The following is a 23,842-nucleotide window of genomic DNA, read 5'->3' on the forward strand; positions in this document are numbered from 1 at the left end:
TTTCACCTTAAAGGTGTAATTCAAGTCCCAGAAGTCCAGATATTCATATCCACCTTTATCCTTAGAACCAGAGAGCACCACTTTTTTTAGATGATGGTGTCTATTTTTTCATACAAAGTTCGTGAATATGCCATTTATGTCTTTACATGTTGAATTATGGACATTAAGGGAGAGGGCAGGATACATTTTGACACTTAAAAGTATGTATAAAGGAGTCACTGATATAAACTGATCCGTAACAGTAACAGCCTACAACACTTACATATAAAATATAATATTTGGACAGGTAAAGGTGAGGATTTTAGAAAATGTGATATTTTGCATAGGCTATATGTTTATTCTTTTTTCATGCATGGTAACAGCTGGGTGGTAAAGTGTCTATGACACACAGAAAAGGTTCAAAGTTCAAAGAAAAGGCCATGACTGTCTATGTGACTGAACATCACCACAATAGCCTCAAAGTTTCAATAAAAGTGTCCTTCATAATAGTTACAATTTCAATGTACGAGGCTTACATTGACTATTTCTGTACATGTGTAGTCAACAAAGAGATTGTTAGAGTATCACTTTGTGACAACTTGTTGAACAGTCATAATATACAGAAAGGTTGGTTTGCAGAAGCATTTTGTGTTAACCTTGTTATTTTTGATGGACAACATTAATATAAAATGAAAAAAGGTTGGCTGGCAGGAGGTCTGGGGTGACACCAGAGTTTCTCACAGGTCATCCACTGTTTATTTGTGTATGACCAGCAGGTGTGACGCTGATGCTGCTGTGGTCAGTCCTTACCATCTGCAAGTCACACACTGCGGTACAATACATTAACTGTGGTTCATCTTTGTTTTGTACAAAACCACCTATAGGGAAAGTAGCTGCCTTGCAGTTTTTTTTCCATTTCCCACATCATTTGCCAGGGGTTTGTCCACATCACGCTTGGTGTACAGTGGCACTTTGTATATCTTAGTCACAAAAGGCTGAATTTAGTCTTGCAAGAGTGAATTTGCCAGGTAAGTGGTGACTATGCCTTAGCTGTCTGGCAATGGTTATTTATGGATAGATGCCTATTTTGTTCATGCAAGTGACAACTAAAAGAAAATGTTCCCATAAAGCAGGTGATGATTATTCTGTGTGCTCATCAGACAACTGATAGTGAGGAAACTGTTCTGACAACTGTAGAAATCATGGCACTCAAGGATACTACACTGAAGGTAAAGAATATTCTCCTGGTTCATATACTGTATGTTGTGAAGTGTTATTTCTGAGCCTAAACACAGCATTAGTTATAATAAATACTCTCTGTAACTGATAACCCTTTCTTAAATAATAAATAATCAATGGTTTTTAATGTTTTAGTTGTTTTAATTGAAACAATTATTGTCATATTTGTTTCATTCTAGTCTCTCCCTCCATCAGCCAGGCCCACTGTGGTCATGTTTCTCATTCTTATACCAGGTAAGCCTTTTGGAAAGCATTGCATGTTTATACTGTATGGTGTCAAAAAATATACGGTTGCGTAGAATGAAAAAGTGCAGGAGAATGTGTACTACATGTACAGTTACACAATGTATAATGTATGTGCAATATTGTAAGCCAAATACTGGATAATTTAAATCATTTGTAATGTGCATTGAACTGGAAATAAGTTCATCAAAATCCCAGTGATTGGACTTTTCATTTTTGAATCTTCTTGTTAGCTGCGTGCAGAGCCATCAAGCTAAACTGTTCTCAGCCCAACCAACCAGCCCTGCTGGAGGCTCTGACTCCAGTCTTCAACCTGAGCTCCATACGACCCGTCATGAACATGACCGCTTGCACCAACATCACCATATACTTTACCATGTATGCGATACTAGGAGTGGTATGTTTCAGTTCTTTGTAGATACGTTTGTGCCATTGCTTATTTTGCATGACTATGTGTCACTTATCTTAGAATAAAAACTCTTTAGATGTACAGTACATTAGGCAAATCACTCACAAGTCATTTTATATATCTGGAGGCGTTATTGCGTTTTTTTGTGCCTAAAAGCAGCTATTCTCGTCTCTTCCAGGATGAAAAGGCTCAACTCTTGCTCACTTACCTTTGGCTAACTTGTGTAAGTACTGCAATCATCCATTTTACGTAATGTCTCAGTCAGTAATATAGGGATATGCGGGATTATGTTTTGTGAATGATGTGATTATTACTTCATTCCTGCTCGGTGCACTGACAACAGTTTTGTTGTTTTTTTAGTGGTGGATGAACGAGTTTGTCAGCTGGGACCCAATCAAGTGCGGCACCAACATGATATCTCTTCCCAGAGAGAAGTTTTGGGTGCCAGATATTGTAATCAATGAATTGTGAGTGAATTAGTGTGTGTGTGTGTGTGTGTGTGTGTGTGTGTGTGTGTGTGTGTGTGTGTGTGTGTGTGTGTGTGTGTGTGTGTGTGTGTGTGTGTGTGTGTGTGTGTGTATGTGTGTGTGTGTGTGTAGTGAATAAACCATGTTAGCGATATAAGGAGTAAATAGTGCATTTTCTATGACTATTAGGAACAATACACGTTTGGTGCTCTAGAGAGTATTTCCAGCAGCAGGACAGTGTTATGTGGGATTGATTCAAAATAAACAGCAGTGCCCATGTTCATTGTAATAAAGGACAACATCAGGTTTTGACTAAACAGGCAATACTTGTTCGAAGGATTCATTTGTTGTTGGTTTTTTTTGACAAATTTGGGTTAAATTTAAATTAAATTAAAGGGCTCATATTGTAGACATTTAATTCATAACTTCTCTGCTTGTTCCTTTCTTGCAGTATGGATGAAAACACAGCCCCCTTTGTCCCGTTTGTGTATCTGTATAGCGACGGTCTGGTGCATGATGCTCAACCAGTCAGAGTTGTCAGCTCCTGTAACCTCGATATCTACACCTTCCCCTTCGATGTACAGAACTGCACTATGACTTTCAGCTCCTACATCCACTTAGGTAAGGCACTTTACCAATTGTCTCGTTTCCTTTGAAGACTTCTGTATGTCAGTTTTAAGATAAGTGTCCATGGAATGTAAATGTTAGAGGCAGTAAGTTCTCTTTGTCCTGATATCAACTTCTATTTAGGGACACTTGCATTTTTTGTGATACCATGGCCACTTACCAAAGGAAAACAATTTTAATAATCATGTATTTAGTGAAGTTTGTTTTTGCCTTGACTTTACAGGATAATATATTTCTCTAATCTTCTCTCCCCAGCAATGGACATAAAGATTTTCCTGGGGAAAAATCCAGAGGACATCACAGAGTACTCCAAGAAGGTGATGACCACCATGGGGGAGTGGGAGCTGCTGGATATCACCACCCACAAAGACAGCCATGGCCTTAACGATAGTGATTACACTGATGAGCTTTCATTTCATGTAGGTTGATTGTAATGTCTGTAAATTGCAATAAATAGACCTTAAATTGCATTCCAGTCTCAAATTGTAAGAGTAATGTAATGTAATCAGGTTGGAAGTAAGCAAACCTGTTGTGAAATAACTTGCATTTTTCCAACACTCTTAGAAATATCAGTCCTATTCAAATCCTAATTGAGCAGCTACAATAACAATACTGTATGTGGACAGAGTTATGAAAACATTATTTCAAAGCAAAAAATGTAAAAGCTCAGACAGTTTTCAAATGTTCACAGAAAAGGTACCTGGCCAAGTGTTGTGTTTCTTCCCTCTGCAGATCAGAATTAGACGCCGGGCCACCCTCTATGTGGTGAACCTGCTGATCCCCAGCTGCTTCCTCATCACAGTGGACCTCTTCAGCTTCCTGCTGCCTCCCCAGACTGTGGACCGGTCCACCTTCAAGATGACCCTCATCCTGGGCTACACCGTCTTCCTGCTCATCATGAATGACCTGCTGCCTGTTACCGGAAACACCATACCTCTCATAAGTCAGTGTTTTTTTGTTTGTTTTTTAAAGATTATTTTTTGGGCATTTTTTAGGCCTTTATTGACAGGATAGCTGAAGAAATGAAAGGGGAGAGTGAGGGGGGAATGACATGCAGCAAAGGGCCGCAGGTCAGAGTCGAACCCAGGCCCACTGCGTCGAGGAGTAAACCTCTATATATGGGCGCCCACTCTACCAACTGAGCTCTCCGGGTGCCCATCATAAGTTAGTGTTATTCAGATTCAGCAAACGTTCTCTGTATATGCCCCATTCCATAAACAGATAATGTGGGAAAATGATGTTCAGATTTACAAGTAATTTACATTTCCAGAAAGGGTACAGAGTGGTTTCTATGTTTGACAAGCATAATGAATATACAGTAAACACATTCTGACAGTGCAAACCTCTACCCTGTCTCTCTCTGCCAGATGTGTTCTTCTCTGTCTGCCTGGCTCTGATGGTGACCAGTCTACTGGAGACTATCCTCATCACCAACCTGTTGTGTGGCTCTGCTGACTTCTCGCCCGTTCCTCGCTGGATCCAAGTGCTTTTTTTGCAAATTTTGGGCCGCCTCATTTGCCTGCCTCAGAAGACTAAAGAACTAAGAGATTTAGGTGGTTTAATACATGCGTACGAAATTTAGCAATGAAAGTTTACAGAAAATTACTGAATATACAGAGTCAATCAGATGGATTACCATGATTGTTTATATAAATACACCACATTGAAGGAGTGAATGTAATGATCATTTTTAAATTCCAATCTTTTCTTCCTTGAAAACTAGACATGAAACCTAACGCTGTGGTGGCACAGCAAAAAGCTGATGAGGGACTTCAAGAGGAGAGGGGGCCAGCGGTAGAGAACAAGGCCCTGAAGGAGCTGAGGAGCCTGGGCAGAGACCTCCAGGCCGTCCGCCTTCAGGTGGAGCAGCAGCTGGGACGAAGCCAGAGCTCGGAGGAGTGGATCCAGGTGGGTTTCATCATAGACCGCCTGCTGTTCGGCCTCTACATCCTCTTCATATCAGTCAGCTTCTTTACCATCATCATTATTTGGGTAAACTCGTACAGTAAGTAGACATCTGCTGTCTGTTTTAATGGGCTCCATTCATGTAGCTAGTGACTCAAACGTTTGTTGATTTGTTATCAATACATGGTAGATTTGTTGTTTTGTTTGGAGCCAAGACATTACATACTCTAAAGTTATTGTATTATGGTTATATTATCTTATATAATTATATTGGACATTAAAATAACCCTACTACATTAATTAGATGTAGTTCTAAGACTTTTGTGTTATATTGTGCCACTCTAAAATGGAGGAAAACCATTGTATACAAAATAAAATTACTTAAGAAAATCTCATTCAGTTTTCGATTGACATTTATTTCAAACATGACAATCATGTTCCAATTGTTTTCCTATTTATTCATTCATTGTAATGCCAGTTTTGAATCCTATATTCTATTGTTCATATTACGCATGAAATAAGTAACTAAACACATTTTAAAAATCAAAGCAGCAACCACTTGTTTAGTCACACACAGAGTGAACAAAACATTGGGTACACTGCATGGCCAAAAGTATGTGGACATACAATCAAAAGGTTTTTACTGCAGTGATTGGTGAGGTCAGGCACTGATCTGAGCTTAGCGTTCTGTGCCACAAAGTCTAAAATATCACTCAATGCTGCTGCATCAAGATGTCCGTTAAAACCCATGGGCCCAACCCAACATAAATCTCGATACTTTCGGCCATATCTTGTATCCAAACTCTATAAAATGCATGCACCCACTTGCCATAACATAATAAATCAGTTCTACACTGAACTTCTAAAACAAACTCTTTCCAATATGTTTTTTTTTTTTAATCACATTTACGTGTTTTGTAAAATTAAAATCTGCAAATCCGCACTAATTGATTTCCCATTGATGTTGACAACCTTGACATTTCACACTTTCCCTTTTGGGTGGTAAATAAAAGATATTTAACTAATATTTTCTGATGGTTTCCTTCTGTTGGGACTTTGTGGGATTCAGGGCTTTTCAGGCATGCCACATTTTAAATGAACCCACCTCTAGATGTAGAACTTTAAGAGCACTTACATTAACAAACAAATTTATATTTTTTACATTTCTACTTATCTAGATCATGTCTGTATTTCACCCGCAAAATGTGTGTAGACAACTTTACACAACAGCCCAAACCACCTGCACACTCAAACTAACAACCAATTCTGACCAAATGTTAATGTTTTTAGTGCTGCCCGCTGAAAGTCAAGCCTTCTAAGGTTCTATTCATCTTCATCTCTGTGCTCATGCATGGTAAGTACAGCTCATGTAGTTTTATACAGCGTGTATATACTGTATATATATATATATATATATCATGATTCCTATTGATTTCCAAGAGTTATGATTTAAGTCAGTCCCTTCAGTTTAGTTTCATATAAAGGAAGTCAAAAGGTTTTGAGTTCATTGAGGCATTGTATTGATTTAGCAAACTGAGGCAACTGTGTACAATCAAGTAAAGGAAAAATTTATATTTATTGAACGTCGTTACTCATTTTATCAGAAGATTTGATCTAATGTCTAAAGAAGCCCTGAGAGGCAAGCGAGAAGAAAAAAATTCTGGTGATCTATTTTCTATGTCTGATCTAAATTGTTTACTCTCCTGTATTTATGACTTAAGAATAGGTGAAAAAAGAAAGAGGTTTTGTCAGGATCATTTTTCTGTTTGTTTTGTAACACTCATTTCAGCCAGAAATTCAGAGTCTGAAGTGCACCATTACCTCATGTTCTAAATAGGACTAAAGCATTCATGTTTCCTTCCAGTTTAGTTTTAATGGATCCATGTACTCTAAACACTAGACACATATATTGTGTGTTAGCAAGTTATGTAACATTACTGTCATGGCTTTCTGTTATGGTCAGCTCTCTCTCCGCCCTGCTTTGGATGTCTTTTTCCTGTGTGTCTGTGTTTGTCTGTGTTTTTCCGTTTGGCGTGCTGGAGGCGTGGTCTGGAGGAAAGTAGGTCAAGGGGCGTGGCCGCTTCTCCCATGCACTGCCGATCTTCACAGCTGCAGCTAATCATCCAGATTCAACCCAGCAGTATTTAAACCAAGGCTGATCATCCCCCTCAGCGCCAGTTCGTTAACTACAACCCATGTGGTAACTTGGTTCCAAGTCCCAGAAGAATTCTAGTTTTGCCTTTGTTCTCTGTGCTTAAACTTACCCTGTGTCTCTATCTAGTTCCCGCTCAGACCTGCTGCTTTCTCCGCTGTGCCTGCATGCTCCCAGCCTCACCGTCCAGCCTCAGTCTCCACCTTGGGAAAACCACCAGTGTACTCATCTCTCCCTGTCTCCTTCGTGTCCCGAAACCACCTGGACTCTTCCCTGTCGGCTCGCCTCTATCTCGGACCAGCCAGGAGTTTTCCCGCCCTGACACAATCAACTGTGTAACTCTGAGTACACGTTGTTTAATTAAACCTTTTTAAAACTGCTCTACATTGTCTGTGTGATATCTCTGCCTTCTGGGTCAGAACTAGCTCCTAACACTTTCTTTTGGCTATAAATGTTGTTAATAAGCGCTAGAACATGGGGTAGTGGTGCACTTCAGCCTCTTGTGACCAAATGAGTATTGCATGGAAAAAATATTTTAACAGTTTAACAGATTTATAAGTTACGGTACTTGGAAAGTCTTATCCTGGCAAAAAAAAAAACGTCATAAACGGAAGAGAACAAATTAGATCAGTCTTAAAAACTGGAGCAGAGTGTGGTGTGTTTTTTTTTTTTTTATTTCTCACTTGCTTTCGTTTTTTGTTTTCCTTGTTAGCGCCATGCAGTTCCATCATGCTGAACTGCTCTCGACCTGACCCACCTTCCCTGCTGGAGGCACTCGAACCAGTCTTCAACATGAGATCCATTCGACCTGTCGTGAATGTGTCAACTCCCACCAACGTCAGCATTGACTTCACCCTGTTTGGCATTTTGGGGGTGGTAAAGCTACACTAACCTCAAACTAATTTACTATTAGGTCATATTCAGTTGCTTTTAAGTGTAAAGTGTAATCAACTTATTCATTAAATTTTAATAGTACAACATATTTCTGTCATTTTGCACACAACTCTACTTTGGTTATGTCAGCCAACAGGATAATTCCACTTTATTTCAATTTTTGTTTCTATATGGTCTTTTCATAAAATGTCTGTAAAGAAGGAATGCATACGACTGAATGTTGGTTCTGTTGTAGGATGAAAAGGCCCAGGTCCTGAAAACGTATATCTGGCAAAAATTTGTAAGTATTTCCTTCACAATGAACGTTAGTAGAAATAATATAGTTGTTCATCTCTCTCCAGGCTTGAGAATTAGAAAAACTTTTAAATCATGTTTTTTTCAACGGCTGTTGCTGTAGTCAAATCTAAAGAACTATAATATTTCCACCAGATACTGTATCGGCTGAAAACTGTAGTTTTATACTGTTATGTAGCCAGGTACTTATGTATTGTATCTGTCTGATTCGCGTTGCAGAAATGGAGAAATGAGTTTGTCAGGTGGGACCCAGAAGAGTGCGGTTCTTCATGGATTACAATTCCAAGGAATCTGCTCTGGGTACCAGATATGGTCATCAATGAATTGTAAGTAGCATCTCCTCTGTAGAGCAGTGCAGCCATAGCTGTGGATCTACTTTATACATTTCACTGGCCTGACCTAGATTGCCCGCCACATAAGAGTTGTACTGGTGATTTTATGTTGTTAGAAAGTCATTGTTAAATTTTAAATTCAGTGTTTTAGCACAGAGCCAAAATAAATTGGGTCATCTTTTAAGACAAAACAAAAACTTCATACACATTTGTTTAACTTGAAACTTTTTCTTCCTTAGTTTTCTTAATTAATTCAGTAAAATCTGTATATATATTTACTTTGTTTTTGTTTGTTTTTACTGAGAAGGCCTTTAATGAACTGAATATATTTTACAAATATAGCCATTGGTATTCTTACCCAGAAAGTAGATATTACCAATCCTATTTACCGGCTTCTATGCATTTTCTTTTTCTTTCTATTCTATCCTGTAGTATGGAGAAGAACTCAGCTCAATTTGTCCCATACAGCTATCTGTTTTCTAATGGCTTCGTGTTTGATGAACAGCCTGTCAAAGTGATCAGCTCCTGCAGGCTCGACATCTACACGTTTCCATTTGACACCCAGACCTGCTGTTTAAGCTTTAACTCCTACTTACTCTCTAGTAAGCAGAAACTGATTCAAATCTTGTTTTTTCATGAATTTACACAATACCTGAGACAATACAGATTGATATGTTTGTTTCATCTTTTTTAATAGAAATTCTGTACATTACGTGGTGCACATAGGATTTCTTGTAATCAATGTAATTGTGAATGAAATAAATTGCACAAAAACATTGACTGAATCATATTTTCCTTTCAGTGGCTGATATGCCAATTGACCTCTCATCAACTGCAGAGGATATATTTAGATTATCTAAAGAAGTGATGACAACTAAGGGTGAGTGGGAACTAGTTGGACTCACAACGAAGACATTCATACTACCAGCTGTGGGCGGACCGTACCAAGAGATTCGCTTCTATGTAAGGAAATACTGTAGACTGTAACCTTGTCGTAATGTTTTGTTTTACATGCACAACAAGAGAGATGAGGAGGAAGATACAGGAGGAGGAACAGGATTGGAAAATGTTTTGGAAAGTCTTTCACCAAATATATAAAGAGAAGATGACATTTTATTAAGGTTAAATAAAACATTTAAAATTGTAATCCATCACAGATTATAATATGAGCTATTAACAGTTTGCATTAATAGTATTAACAGATGCATGTCAATCATTACACAGTCATATGAACAGAAATACTGTTTGTAAAACCATTATAATTACAGGCATTAAACACTCCAAATGTTAGTTTTTTTACCTCAACAATTGATAGTATTGTATGCTGTGGTCAAATGTAAAGTCTGTGTTTTTAGGATGTTTAAAGTAGTAACTTTACTTTCTAGATGTTTTTAATTGTGATGATTGTCTACAGGTATTTGCAGTTTTTTGTAATTCTTTAATCAAATCTTGACTAAACAGATATTTCAACTTAACGAAACTTCTTAGAGCCATATTTATACTTGAAAAACCTCCACATATTAAGTCTATTCACTCAGGCTGTGTAAAATGGAGAAAAACAGAGCTAAACAGTGATGTTATGTCATCTAATCTACAAATCTAACTGAGGTTTACCAGCTGCTGTATATCTGTTGCACTACTACAGGTGTCAGTGAGGCGCCGGGCTACCCTTTATGTGGTGAACCTGCTGATCCCCAGCTGCTTCCTCATCACAGTGGACCTCTTCAGCTTCCTGCTGCCTCCCCAGACAATGGACCGGTCCGCCTTCAAGATGACCCTCATCCTGGGCTACACCGTCTTCCTGCTCATCATGAATGACCTGCTACCTATTACCGGAAACACCATACCTCTCATAAGTCAGTTAACAATACCTCCTAATAGTGCAAGAGTCACTTGTAGCACAACATTCTGAAAATGAAATGCTGTATCATGTATTATTATAGTTCCTGAATAAATGTAGTGTTGGCTTCCAGTTTCAGGTTTGGGTTTAAATTGGATGGACCCTCCTGAAGGAATTATAAATCATAATTATAATCATTAACTCTGTAGTTTCCTGATTGTTCTAGCATCTTACAAGTCTTTGTTTTGGTTCCACGGTCTGCAAATTTACCGTTTTTGGTTCATTCTCACTGCTGTCGTGTCGTTTTCAGCCATAGCAGCCAGCTGTTTTCAGTGAAAAACTCTAAAAACCCAGTGTACACTACCTGGCCAGTACCAAACACCAGACAGACAAAGTTAGCAACTAGCTAGTGAACATAGAGGAGAATTTAGCAGCTAAAATGGACAAATATTTCCCTTGGACGTTAGTAGAGATTAAAACGGAGCTAAAAGTCGAGTGAATATTGGACTTACATTTATCAGGACAGGAACACGACTAGAAATGAATGATAGCTGCCTGACGAGTAAAACGCAATTGTTTGCTGGCACATTTTGCCATATTAATTGTATTATCAATGTGATAATAGTATATTTCAACGGCCTTTAATTCTTGGATGTTTCTGCCTGGATTATACTTGTATTTGTCCGTGAAACAGCATTGTAAAAAAGGATTTTTAAAAAGCACTTACTATTGTTATCCCAGATGTGTTCCTGTGTATGTGCCTGGCTCTGATGGTGGCAAGTCTACTGGAGACTATACTCATCACAAACCTGCTGTGTGGCTCCGCTCACTACTCCCCAGTGCCTCACTGGGTCCGAGTGTTTGTTCTTCACATCCTCGGCCACCTTGTACGGTTTCCTCCAAAGCCCAGAGATCTAGACGGCGCAGTCATCCAAAATCCTTCTGCACAAGGTAGTATGTGAGACTTGGGATGTGGTTTTATGCAGGTGAAACTATTCAAGCAGTCATTGTGCAGAAAATCTTGGTACAGGTTAATATAGTATAATGTAACAGTCACAGTTGTCATCACCTCCACCCTTCATCTCCTGTGCGACAGAAATGAAAGTCTCCTCTCTGGTGGCGGAGGACAGCGAGGCTCCAGAACAGAAGGGGCCGCTGGATGAGGACAAGGCACTGCATGAGCTGAGGAGCCTGGGCAGGGAACTCCAGGTCATCCGCCTACAGGTGGAGCAGCAGCTGAGCAAAAGCCAGAGCTCAGAGGAGTGGATCCAGGTGGGTTTCATCATAGACCGCCTGCTGTTCAGCTTCTACATCCTCTTCATATCAGTCAGCTTCTTTACCATCATCATTATCTGGGTGCAGTCATACAACAAATATTATTAAATTAAATATAATTTTGCTTTTGAGTTTGTTTCTGAATTACTATTTGTTAACATGCTTTCTCATATTCCTTGTCAATTGCTAAGCATAGGGAAATGGGAAGGTTGGTTGAATTTTGCATTTGAAAGCAATGTGTATCACACCTCTCCTCTGAACTGTTCCCCTTTCACAATTCATGTTAGTTTTGTGTATTTCTTTTCTTTTGTTTAACATGATCTTGTTAACAGTTATGTTTTAGGGCACTGAGGTTCTTAAATGATTAGCTAAGGAATTGTAAAAACTCCTGTTTATTCTTCTCTTGCATTGACAGTCAAGCAACAAATATTTGCATACTCCAAAAAAAACATTTGTACCTACAGCAATCCCTCTAGGTTTCTAGTGAACAGGACACAATAATGTGTCTTACAAGTTCTTCTATTTGCACTTTGTCCTTAGTCTAGCTCCAGGGCATCATTTCCACAAAAAAACACTTAAGGCTAAGATGATCGTGAAATTCGTTTTTACCTCTTGAGGTTACAAAGTGTTTCCCAAAAGCATCTTAAATGAATACACTTGTGGTTACATTGATGGTCTTAGATTTAAGGTTTATTATGCAGGATTTTGTTGAGAAACAATATATAGACTCATACAACAGTAATCCCTCTCAATCCTGCCCTCTGCCTGTATCTTCCCTTTTCTTCTTATTTACGGTACGGTTTATGGGCGTCAGCAAAGAACCTTTGGGCCCAACGTTGGTGTGTAACCCCCTGCTAATAACAACGTGCAGGGTGTGCAGCCGGTTCTCATTCCCAGGTCGTCAAATACTGCCACTTTCTCACGCCTCTCACACAAGGCACCCTTTATCATCCCAGGAAAACAACCACAAAATAATCAGAAAATGTGTCATTACTCTCTCTAGCTCACTTGACCACCACTGCCTTCGCTCTCTCTCTCTCTCTCTCTCTCTCTCTCGCGCGCGCGCGCTCTGGCTCATTGAGCAGGGGAGAAGGGGCCATCTTTGAATGCTGTGTCCAACCAACAAAAGTGAAATATTATACCTGTAGGGAGTGTCTAGTAGCCTACCCATTTTCAAAAATTAAACCGACACGAAAGTGCCAAATACAGTTCATCGAATGGCCACTTGGCCACTGGCTCCAAAAGGGAGTCAGTCCCCATAGACCCCCATGTTAAAATGCCCAACTTAAAAGCAGAAATAAACAGCCTGGTACAAAAACGACTGGTCTCTATAGCTCATTTCCCTGTTCATGACAACTGTGCGATTTATTTTCTAATTACCAGTTTAAATTATGTTAAAGCCCGTGTCGCTTTGAGCTGGTTGCCGTCACAGGCACTGACTGTTGGCTTATTTGGCTTGCCTCAACTCCACCCACACTCCACCTCTTTGCCTAGAATGAAACACATTTTAATTCCCATTGGTGGAGGTGTTGAAAAATAAAATGGGTGAGTGGTTACTGGAGGTGTGGAATGATTCTTGTATTTCCTGTGTGTGTTTATGATACTGTTTTGTAGATTGCAGACTACTTTATTCATAAAATAAAGAATATTGCATGTAAAATCTGAATTGGTAATTGATCATGAAAACATTCCTTGCAACTTTTATCTTATCTTTATAAGCCATGTTAGCTTAATGGAAAGCACCCCCCTATCTCTCTGGTGAACCTGCTGTGGCTCCGTCTGTATAGGCTTTAATAATTGTTGTTGCTGGTGGTACCACTGGAGGAATAACTGGCAATAAAACTCAATTGCAAGTCAGATGATAAGGTAATTACCCGGCAAGGAGAAGACAAATGTTAGGTGAACGAAAGCAGAGATAAAAAAATAAATAAGAAAACAGAATGAATGGAAATGTGCAGGTTATATACTGCAAGGTTGATGAGGAAAAGTGAAATCAGATGAGCAGGTGAATGAGAGAGTGGGTGGGACTGGGACAGGTGGGAACGTCTGAGGACATCTGTTGGATTGATGGGGAATGGCAATGACGAGTTGGAGAAGTGTGAATGTGGCTGAAGGGAGGAAAAGACAGGACTGAGACACACTTTGTGACAGTATGTTCTATAACAGCATAAATGTAACACATTGTAACTCGCATAGGTGGAGGGGTTGAAAAATAAAATGGTTGAGTGCTTCCCAGAAGAGTGGAACAATTGTGTGTGTTCATCCATCTGCATGTACCACAGTTTTGTCTTTTGTATTTCTAGTCACTTATTTCTATTCATGATTGTTGAATGTCCTCAAAAGGATATAAGTACCTTGTCTGTTTGCTTGTTTGCAACATAAAAGTTTGAAAATCTACTTGAGTGCGTTTCAGTACGTATTACTCATGTTGTGGGGACAAAACTGGTCACACAGTCAATTAATGGGGACTCATTTAACATTTGGGTAGGCAAAAGGTAAACCACTACATTTTTGTGATATACCTTGGTTTTTAGTTTTTGTTAGGGTTATGTTATGGGCTGAGGTTAGGCATGTAGTGGTTCTGGTTAAGATCAGGGTAAGTCTCCAGAGAATAAACGTTAGTCATTTCAATTTCCTGCTAAGTGGCAAAAACAAGTGTTTGTGCATTAACACTGCGAGTAGGAGCTCTCTTTGCTTTACACCTGTTAAGATCGGTGGTTGTGGAGGATATCTGGTCCATCAGAAACATCATCATGAGTCCGTCTCAGCAGAGTATCAGCATCATCTCAGGTTTACTCTTAATCTCAGGTAATAATTGTATTCACTATTTTATTGTTTGTAGTTATGTATGTGTTATATTTTCCAGACTGACCCATGTTTAGCTCTGCAATTGAAAGGTTCCTCTTTCTCCTCGTGAATAATAAGCAGTACTGTTTTTTTGTTACAATTAATGTAGTAGTTTATCCTGTCCGTTTTAAGTTTAAATTATCCTTACAGTGCAATGTCATTGTTTCTGTTTTGCCCAGAAAAATTTAAATTCCTTGCATATGAGAAAAACATGAATCTGTCATTTATCTATCCTCTATATTTCACATTTGTGATAAATCATGTGTAGTGTTGAAATCAAAGTAAAGACATCTTTCCACAAATGTAAGTCATTATGCTACATTGTGTTTCAAGAACATCTTTGAGTAATTTCAGGATGCAACTGTGACCTCATTTGCCCTATGCAATATAATTACTCAAAGTAATGTTAAGATATTGATTTAATGATACAATTGTTATTCAAAGCGCATATGTCCAAATAATTCAGATTTTTAGTTTTGTCTGTGATATTTATGTCTGCAATAATATTCTGTTTAGTAACTTAGCAGTTAACAAAAACTGTCAGTTTTGTTGCATTTAAACCAAGTGTAAGCAGTTCTGTAATTGCACAGCATTTTGTTTCACATGGTTTAGTATAGCTTTATAATTAGAAAGCAGCTCTTCATTTCTCAAAATCATTTAAATGTGTAGTTAAGGTGTAATTTAATCAACAATCAAGTGTTTTTATAAACTTCCTCTCTCTCGTTAGTGTCTCTATGTTATAGTAAACTGTCGTGTAAAGAAGGCCACAGCGGTCCAACCTATGAGTCCATGCAGGCTGTGTTTGACCTAAAAAACTTCAGGCCAGCAGTGAACCTCAGCAATCCCACCATAGCTAACATCTCCTTCACCCTGTATGCTGTCCTGGGGGTGGTGAGTTTGTCAGTTAGCCATCTAAGAAAAATACTAAGAGCACCTCTATACACTATAGCCGACATAGGAAATGTAAGGGAACTTAAATGCAGATGTTTGCTGTAATAAAATTTCCTACATTCAGGCAAACATTCATTGCTGCAATCCATATTACAATTAATATGTGCATTTTTATAAAACATTGCATTTTTAGACTTAACTCCATGGTTTAAGATGTAGCAATCAGCTTCACATGAGGTTTACCTGTTGTCTACTGTATTTCAGAATGAGAAAACCCAAATACTCACTACTTTCTTGTGGCTGAGAGTGGTAAGTAGCATGGAAAGATATAATAACCTGTCAATAAATGTATTGCAATCGGATGTATCATGTGCCTGTAACTACAGCAGGATCACATACAGAGATTATAAAATGGCAGGCAAGCATATATTTTCACTTTAAGATCTTTTAAAGTTTAACAACACATTATTTCTGATTAATTCACTGCAGTACTGGCAACACGAGTTTCTGGTTTGGGACCCTGTTGAGTGTGACGGCGTCAGCAGGATTTCTCTCCCTGTGAGGGAGCTGTGGTGTCCAGACATCATTGTGTATGAGTTGTAAGTTCTCCAGCTCTAATGTTTTTTTTTTTTGTTTTTTTTTATGGATCTGTAAGGGTCGCACAAACTAAAAGTTCAGGGCACATCTGGTAACTGCCAAAGACCCTCAACCCCATCTAAACTATGTCCAGATACAAACTGGTCCACTGACCATCCGGCAATACTAAAATAACAACTGCTGTGTCTTGATCTTGTGAACCAGCTGCATCATCGTTCCCTGAGGTGTTAGCACATGCATCAGTCCCAAAGGCTACACCGGGTGCACAAATGTATTATCTCCCTGGGGAGGTGCATCACTCGTCCTCAGGGCTTTCCACAATCAACAAGGCCTTTTCTCCCTTGAGGCAAAGCATTCTGCTATTCAATTATTGATAGTCAAAATGATGCCGAAGAGTTGCCACAGGCTGTGGTCAAATCAGTTTTATTAATCAATCAATATCACATATGACAAATTTGCCTCAAGGGCCTTTTTCCTCCTCTGGACATTATGTCAACCCTTGTGTTGAAGAAACAAACCACGGTCTTAGGTAGAGACAGTTGTAAAAACAATAATGAATATTAAACCTGAATCTTAAACCTGTTCCTCTTTATTTCTTTTACTTCATCCTGACTCCTCCAACCCTCACAGTGTGGATGATGATGTTTCCCAAGCGTGCCCTTACGTCTACCTCAACCACACAGGCCACATCCGCTGGGACAGGATGCTTCGGCTCGTCTCAGCCTGCAACCTGGAGATCTTCAGTTTTCCTTTTGACGTGCAGAACTGCACATTTACATTTGGCTCCTACATGCACACCAGTAATAAAAGGCTTCTTAACTTCTTAATTTACATAACTCACCCAGTCCTTGGCTTACTGTACTTACAGAACCTAAAGCTTGCTCAATAGTGGGTCAGAAAATGCAACCACAGTCTGTTGCACTTTTGGGATCTTATGCAGGAAACAAAATAAATGAAAAATGAAAAATAGAACAAAAATATAAATCATTATATAATACATCAGTTATCACATTTAGCTAACTTATTTATTTAGGTTAGCTTAGATTGTCCTGTTGAACAGTCTGGCTACTTTTCCCTCTGTCATTGTGTTTTTCCCTTTCACAGTAAGGGATGTGAGGATCACTCCAGCCCTGACTTTTAAGCAGATGTCTGAAAACTCAAAGCGTTACCTGGAAGCCAGTGGAGAGTGGGAGCTGGTGGACATACTGGGAGAGACCTCCATCCTCAAGTTTGGGGTCGACGAGTGGGACATCATCACGTTCTGGGTGAGGGAAACCAGTTCACACTGAGTTTAACACTCTTACGTGTACCAATATAACAGCCATTTTTAAAATGCTGGCTGACTGGCCTGCAGCTGGTGTTCTGTTTCACTCACACTGCTCTCATAGTGTCATTTTCAGAAGAAAAAAAAAGACAGACACAGTCAGGGACTAGCTTGTGAACATAGTGGAGGATTAAGCCGCTAAAGAGACAGATATTTTAAGAGTTGGTTGATACAGAAAAAGACCTAAGAGAGTGAATATTGGATTTACACAGACAGTATGCAAATTTTGCCATATCAACTTAAAATGTATATATGATATGTCCATACTGTGTTCACAACTTTTTTGCACCCAAGTGGCCAAATTAGTTACTGCAGCTTTAACACAGAATTAACAATGCAAAAATACCAATGGTTTCCTCAAGAAGAACAACTCTTGGTGCATGTATTGGCACTGTTAAATGTTATCTTTTAAATACATATTTCCCTCCTTAGATAGTAAAGTTAGTTTGATATTTGTTGTGATAAGTAGCCTACCATGATTTTTTTTGTTCACTAGGTGGTCATAAAGCGACAACCAATGCTCTACGTGGTCAACCTGCTGATCCCCAGCTCCTTCCTCATGCTCATCGACATCCTGTCCTTTTACCTGCCCCCCCATAGCGTCGACCGTGCCTCCTTTAAGATGACCCTCATTCTGGGCTACACCGTCTTCCTGCTCATCATGAACGATCTGCTGCCAAGCACAGCAAACGGCACGCCCATCATAGGTCAGACATGTAGAGGTGACATTACTCAAGCACTATCATAGCCTGGGTTATAGGGTCCGCCATCACTAACACCATGATAATCCATGGTTTGAATTTGTTAATAACTGTTCCCCCGCCTAAAGCTGCACTTATCAATATTTTTATTTAAATGATTCGATTAAAGGACTGTGCAATTTGAAAAGGGAATCGCTCGTGTCTGTAAATGTATAAAAAGTAATCTGTTTGCCAACATTTTCCCAATTACAACTCTTGTAAAATGACATGTCAGTTTTGTGTTTTCAGCTTGTTTCGCTACCCCCAAGTGGCAAAAAATGTTTTTTCTCTTTGCTTTTGACTAGCTACACAACTGCTCAACTGTCTGAAGATGCAACAGCTAATTAAAGCTTTTCGATATTAATGAATAATCTGTTTTTTTTTAATTCTCCGTGTCCTTGGCTACTAGCAACTGCATGGAGGAGGGGTGGGGGCGGTGCACGGTCACATATGGCTTGTGTCATGTGAACGTGCCGACAGTTTTGTTGTCATTACTTAGAATTCCTCATGGGAGTGACAGAAACTACGTACTATAGCTTTAACACAGAAATAAATAACTGAAATGGAAGAATACAAAAGAATTGTCTTACATTTTTCAGATGATGTTTTTACATGTTGTGGTCAATAGCTCAATTTGTATATCTCAAAATCCTCTAGACCAAAGCACCTAAATGCTTAGTGAGAGTGAGGATTTTTGACATATTTTTGTTTTCAAGATGATGTTGGGAGCTATGAATTGATTTTATAAACCATTCAGAAATCACAGAGTCAACAACTGTCAACTCCCTGCAGATATACAGTATTTTGGTCTTCTGCTACTGAGTAAAGATGTTTTATCTCTTTATGTGTATCCTTCGATCTCTCAATCTATCCTTCAATCTAGGTATCTATTTCTCAGTGTGTCTGGCCCTCATGGTCATCAGTCTACTGGAGACAGTCATCATTACCAATGTCCTCCACCACAGCACCATGAAATATAAAGAGGTTCCAAACTGGGTGAGGGTGGTTGTCCTCAAACACATAGGAAACCTCATCTGCTACCGTTTTCCGGAGGACATCCAGCCCCCTTATTTACCACAGAAGGATAAACCTGAAAATTCAAATGGCGTTCCAGAGTCATGTATCATCCAACCAGCCAGCCAGACACCTGCCCAGCACCCAACCAGCAAAGGAGGTAATCAAACTCAGTAAATGACAAATACTACTTTGCCATTACTTTTGCCAACTGGAGCTCCGCAGTGGCCTGATCTCAAAAATACTAGCAGCCTTCTATTCAAAACAAAAAGAATGAATCTATTAATGTCAGGTAAGGAAATAAATTGATAATAACACACTTTCTACAGACTATAACCAGTCAATCACAGTCAAGTTAAGGTTAACACTTTGCTAGCTCTGTCTAACTAAAGCTAGCTGACCCATTTTCTAATAATTGTTTTTGCTCATTACTCTTAACAGCTACAGCTTGCAGTCACTGTGTGTAAACTGTGAGCCCTCCTTTTGCTGTTCCCATGCCAGGTGCAGCTGCTCTGCCTGAACTGCAACAGATTTGTCAATACCTCAGCGACCTTCGTGCCCACCTCACCTCGCTGCAGAAAGAGAGCGAGCTGCAGGGCCAGTGGTGCCATGTAGGATATGTCCTTGACTTACTGCTCTTCCGGATCTATCTGCTGCTCATTTCATGTTATGCCCTGGTCATCATCTGCATGTGGTGCATCTGGATCCGCCAGACCTAGGATAAATTCAGGGACAGTTCATAGGATGTTTAAGTAGCAAATTACTAAAATGCAATCTGTATAACTAGAAGGCGAAGCAAAGCCTTGGGCAACACATATTACGTATTGTTTCTGTAACATTTGACTCTATTAAATATTCATTTTATTGGGAAAATTATTGAGAAATATGTTTTTGTTCATCAACTTCTTAAATGTAAATAGCCTGATGGACAAAAGCCAATCTGGCTTCCACCCCCAACACAGCATCCATTTCTAGTGTGGTAGGGTTATTTGGTACTGTGCTCAGTTGGTTTTAGGTCACATCTCCAAAGCAGGTGCTATATGGTTGCCATTGGTGATCATAAATCTGAGTGGAGTCCCCCAAGGTTCGATTCTCAGGCTTCTGTTATTCAACCTGTATGCTCCATACTAAATAATGCAAGACAGAAATATGACTCCAGTATTTGCTAATGTCCGTCTGTTGGACGGTGCTCCACCACCTTGGGCCAGACTGAAATATCTCAACTATTGGACAGATTGTCATGGAACTTTGTACAGACATTCATGATCCACACCTGATGAATCGTAATGACTTTGATGATCCTCTCTTGCGCCACCAGCAGGTCAAAATGTATTAATATCTCACAATCTACTGGATTGATTGGTACAACATTTGGTTTAGACATTCATGGTTCTCAGACAATGAAGACTTTCCTAATTCTTCCTCTAGCACCACCATGAAGTTGACATTTGTGGTTGTGAGTGAAACTCAACAACTCTCTACTATTGCATGTATTGCCATGACATTTATTGCAGACATATGGCCTATGTGCCCCCTCAAAATTAATTGTAATAATCTTGTACAATCATCAGGTCAAAATTTGATTAACAATAGTGTATAATAAAAGAAACCTGCAAAACTCATGACATTCCCATCAGCCTGAGCTGTAGTGCTAATTAAGAAATGTGTGCATGCATAACTAAGCAAAGCATACTTTTTGTGCAGTTCCCCAGTAGGCAAATTGACACAAAAACTAGTCAAGTGCATACTGTTGTTTGACTTGGCCTCAGCTTTCACGAATACAAGTTGTACAGTACAGTACAGTATACAGACACATCTGATCCTCATGAAGATGATTCAAAAGCCTGTTGTACAATCCAAACATTAATTATGCAAACACAGACATCAGATGAGTAGATCTCTGCAAGCAACTGGGAATACCCCAAAGGCTTACAGTAAGTCATGCTACAGTCTACCATATTCTAGAGTCAATATTAGCCTCTGGAGGACGTCAACCATTAATTTAATTAGTGATAAATTAAAGGTGCACTATGAGTTCCTGCATGAGGTCACTTCCGTTGACGTTCAAAGTAAATAAACAAAACAGAGCAAGCTCGCCCCTCCCCCCATGTTTCCATAACTGTCATGACTAACTGTCACTAACCCCAACCCCCTCCCCCAACCATCTTGTCTGTGATCAGCTGGAATGTGGTTTGTTGTATTTTGGTGCACAGCTGAAACCATGCAGGACTGCACTATCTAGATCGAGTTCCTGCATGGTTTCAGCGTGATTTAATTTTTGTCTCAAATGGTAGGCATCTCTGCTTGATCCGCTAGCTGCCTGCCCCCTGAATACACTGTGAAAAGCCCGGTCTCGGGAGACAACAAAGGGGTCGTAAACGTCAAACAAACACTAGGGGCACAGGGGTCCATTGCAGAAAGCAGGTTTAGTGAAAACTCTGAGTTTGTTAACCCTGAGATGAGGGAAACTGGGTTTTCTGTTTCAGAAATGGAGGTTAATCAAACCTGAGAGAGAGGGGTAACTGCGGCCCGTTTCAGAAAGAGAGGTAACTTAACCTCAGACTCAGTTACTATGGTAACTGAGCCTGTGAACCTTACCTGGTCGGGAGCAGGTTTTCTTCAATAAATCTTGAGTTTCTCTCAGTCTCCTCCCTCTGACACAGCTCTCTTTCATTTCCTCATTCTGTCTGTATCAGGCCCATTTTAGCGCAGTTTGTTATCTGCATGAATAAAAAAATAGGGTTGGTTTATTAACTGTGTTAGGCAGACTATAACAGTTTTTTTTTCTCAAAACATGACATTTAGCTCCGTCAGTGACAAGCTGCTGCACCCGTGCTGCGTCACGGAGATATACCACAGGTCTTTCCTGCCTGCTGCTGTCAGACTCTACAATCAGCACTGCTCCCAGTAGACCACATGGACAAATCACACACATCAGGGCTGATAAAAGTGCAATAAAACATGTGACTGTGCAATTACTGTAAATACTTTTTTTTACTATTTTAATATTTACTCTCTTTAATTATATTTATTATTGTGTGTTAACGTGTGTCTTTTACTTTTCCTCTTATCCCTTGCTGCTGCAACAGTGTGAATTTCCCCATTGTGGGATGAATAAGGGATTCTGAATCTTGAATTTCCTTTTGTCGACTGTCCCGATGCTGTTTTACTTCGTAGGGAGTTAAACGTATGTCGGGATATGATATTGAGGCCCCGACTATAGATGCATTTTTATTTCCAGATACTAACCTACCTATTTGAGCGGTATCATTTTTCTTCTCAGTCTATCAGTTTTGTAGCCGACATAACCTTTTCCGTCCTCATATCACTAACGTCACCCATCGTGGACATGCTCTTACATCCCAGCAGATTATTTGTGTCACATTACGTTTTCTTGCAAACATTGGTGATGCAGAGCATATTTGTAAAGCCACTGTTTAGCAAAGCGCCATCAGAAGAATGTGACTCGCTCTGAAACATTCTTTTAAACGTTTTTGTAGTGTTCCCTGGACATAAACTAGTAAGAGCCATTAAAAATGAGTTCCACAGGTTTGCAGGTGAATGATGTAAACCCTTTGAAATAAAAGATAATGAATTATAATTCTGTTAATAACATGGTGCTGCAGCCTCAGAATGGGATTAGTAGGCCTAGGACATTTTTTCGTCCGCAGGATTGCACCTAAATGAAATAAATTATAGGTTCAATACCATTTCAACAGTAATATTATACTTATGATTAAATATGATAATACACTATATTGGAACTTACGCATTTACGCATGAACCTCCTTCCTGAAACGGGCCCCAGGCTGTGCAACAAAATACAACAAACCACATTCCAGCCAATCACCGACAAGATGGTTGGGGAAGGGGGTGGGGGTTAGTGACAGTCAGTTAGTCATGACAGTTACGGAAACATGGGGGGAGGGGCGAGCTTGCTCTGTTTTGTTTGGTATTTACTTTGAACATCAACAGAAGTGACATCATGCAGGAACTCACAGTGCACCTTTAATGTTGCTTCAGCAGAACAGCTCAATCTCATCGAGCAGACTGCTAACAATTTTCTTTTGTAATCTGAGGCACGTCATGAAAAAGGATTAAAAGACTGAAAATGACAGATGTAAAGCCTGCTGAGCTCATCTTCATTTGTTTCATGCTGCTTCAAGGTAAGGTGGGGAGACATTTTTACTATCCAAAAAATAGACAAATTAACTTTTTGGTATTAATGAACATCCATTGCATTCAAGCCATTGCCAAATAAATTGCTACAAAGCTAATTAAGAATATCAGCTCCACAAAACACGGTATCATTTTTCTACAGCCTACATAACCTTATCCGTCCTCATATCACTAACGTCACCCATCGTCGACATGCTCTTACATCCCAGCAGATTATTTCTGTCACATTACGTTTTTTTGCAAACAGCAGTTTTCTTTACAACATTGGTGATGCGGAGCATATTAGTAAAGCCACTGTAGCAAAATGCCGTCAGAAACTCACTCTGAAACGTTTCTTTAACCGTTTTTGTAGTGTTCCCTGGAAACAAACCAGTAAGAGCCATTAAAAAGGAGTTCCACAGTATTGCAGGTGAATGATGTAAACCCTTTTAAATAAAAGATTATGAATTATAATTCTGTTAATGATGGTGCTGCAGCCTCAGAATGGGATTAGTAGGCCTAAGTCCGCAGGATTGCACTTAAATGAATATATAATATATATTATACTTATGATTAAATATGATAATACACTATATTGGAACTTAAGCATTTACT

General features: G+C 39.3%; 3 protein-coding genes and 1 long non-coding RNA gene across 7 annotated transcripts; 3 read left to right on the forward strand and 1 right to left on the reverse strand.

The window, feature by feature from the left end:
* The first annotated feature begins 1,181 nt into the window (after window positions 1-1,181).
* On the forward strand, window positions 1,182-4,681 carry LOC144523946 (5-hydroxytryptamine receptor 3C-like). The gene is made up of 9 exons (XM_078259918.1): window positions 1,182-1,208; window positions 1,398-1,452; window positions 1,695-1,858; window positions 2,049-2,093; window positions 2,231-2,337; window positions 2,789-2,958; window positions 3,220-3,383; window positions 3,697-3,907; window positions 4,332-4,681. Exons 1-9 carry the CDS (start codon window positions 1,182-1,184, stop codon window positions 4,544-4,546), a joined length of 1,158 nt encoding a protein of 385 aa, XP_078116044.1. The 3' UTR covers window positions 4,547-4,681.
* A 2,237-nt stretch (window positions 4,682-6,918) lies between these two features.
* Window positions 6,919-12,881, forward strand: LOC144523314 (5-hydroxytryptamine receptor 3E-like). 4 transcript variants are annotated; one of them, XM_078258800.1, is made up of 10 exons: window positions 6,919-7,069; window positions 7,151-7,366; window positions 7,734-7,897; window positions 8,151-8,195; window positions 8,429-8,535; window positions 8,974-9,143; window positions 9,344-9,504; window positions 10,187-10,397; window positions 11,123-11,332; window positions 11,478-12,881. In XM_078258800.1, the coding sequence occupies exons 2-10, from the start codon at window positions 7,189-7,191 to the stop codon at window positions 11,762-11,764; spliced, it is 1,533 nt and encodes a 510-aa protein (XP_078114926.1). In that variant the 5' UTR covers window positions 6,919-7,069; window positions 7,151-7,188; the 3' UTR covers window positions 11,765-12,881. The 4 variants fall into 4 exon arrangements, with proteins under 4 accessions (XP_078114926.1, XP_078114927.1, XP_078114928.1 ...); XM_078258801.1 differs by having other exon boundaries at window positions 7,734-7,858; XM_078258802.1 differs by lacking the exon at window positions 6,919-7,069 and having other exon boundaries at window positions 7,264-7,356.
* Window positions 12,882-14,562: 1,681 nt separating this feature from the next.
* On the forward strand, window positions 14,563-20,223 carry LOC144523316 (5-hydroxytryptamine receptor 3A). The gene is made up of 8 exons (XM_078258804.1): window positions 14,563-15,394; window positions 15,659-15,703; window positions 15,884-15,993; window positions 16,622-16,791; window positions 17,096-17,256; window positions 17,812-18,022; window positions 18,939-19,229; window positions 19,571-20,223. Exons 1-8 carry the CDS (start codon window positions 15,293-15,295, stop codon window positions 19,786-19,788), a joined length of 1,308 nt encoding a protein of 435 aa, XP_078114930.1. The 5' UTR covers window positions 14,563-15,292; the 3' UTR covers window positions 19,789-20,223.
* On the reverse strand, window positions 17,161-21,753 carry LOC144523317 (uncharacterized). The gene is made up of 3 exons (XR_013502492.1): window positions 21,668-21,753; window positions 19,703-19,784; window positions 17,161-17,252 (listed from the first exon to the last, which is right to left on the reverse strand). It is a non-coding gene; the product is annotated as an uncharacterized LOC144523317 (long non-coding RNA).
* Window positions 21,754-23,842: the final 2,089 nt, after the last annotated feature.

This window comes from Sander vitreus, chromosome 9 (assembly GCF_031162955.1).
Source record: "Sander vitreus isolate 19-12246 chromosome 9, sanVit1, whole genome shotgun sequence".
Taxonomy (NCBI): Eukaryota; Metazoa; Chordata; class Actinopteri; order Perciformes; family Percidae; genus Sander; species Sander vitreus.

Bases quoted from the DNA above. Each gene is read 5' to 3' on its own strand.
- LOC144523946 (XM_078259918.1), top strand. From the start codon at position 1,182: ATGGCACTCAAGGATACTACACTGAAG. The intron at 1,209-1,397 runs GTAAAGAATATT...GTTTCATTCTAG, and splicing joins TCAAGGATACTACACTGAAG to TCTCTCCCTCCATCAGCCAG. The intron at 2,959-3,219 runs GTAAGGCACTTT...TTCTCTCCCCAG, and splicing joins CAGCTCCTACATCCACTTAG to CAATGGACATAAAGATTTTC.
- LOC144523314 (XM_078258800.1), top strand. From the start codon at position 7,189: ATGCTCCCAGCCTCACCGTCCAGCCTCAGTCTCCACCTTGGGAAAACC. The intron at 8,536-8,973 runs GTAAGTAGCATC...TCTATCCTGTAG, and splicing joins GATATGGTCATCAATGAATT to TATGGAGAAGAACTCAGCTC. The intron at 9,505-10,186 runs GTAAGGAAATAC...GCACTACTACAG, and splicing joins ACCAAGAGATTCGCTTCTAT to GTGTCAGTGAGGCGCCGGGC.
- LOC144523316 (XM_078258804.1), top strand. From the start codon at position 15,293: ATGCAGGCTGTGTTTGACCTAAAAAACTTCAGGCCAGCAGTGAACCTC. The intron at 15,994-16,621 runs GTAAGTTCTCCA...CAACCCTCACAG, and splicing joins GACATCATTGTGTATGAGTT to TGTGGATGATGATGTTTCCC. The intron at 17,257-17,811 runs GTGAGGGAAACC...TTTGTTCACTAG, and splicing joins GGGACATCATCACGTTCTGG to GTGGTCATAAAGCGACAACC.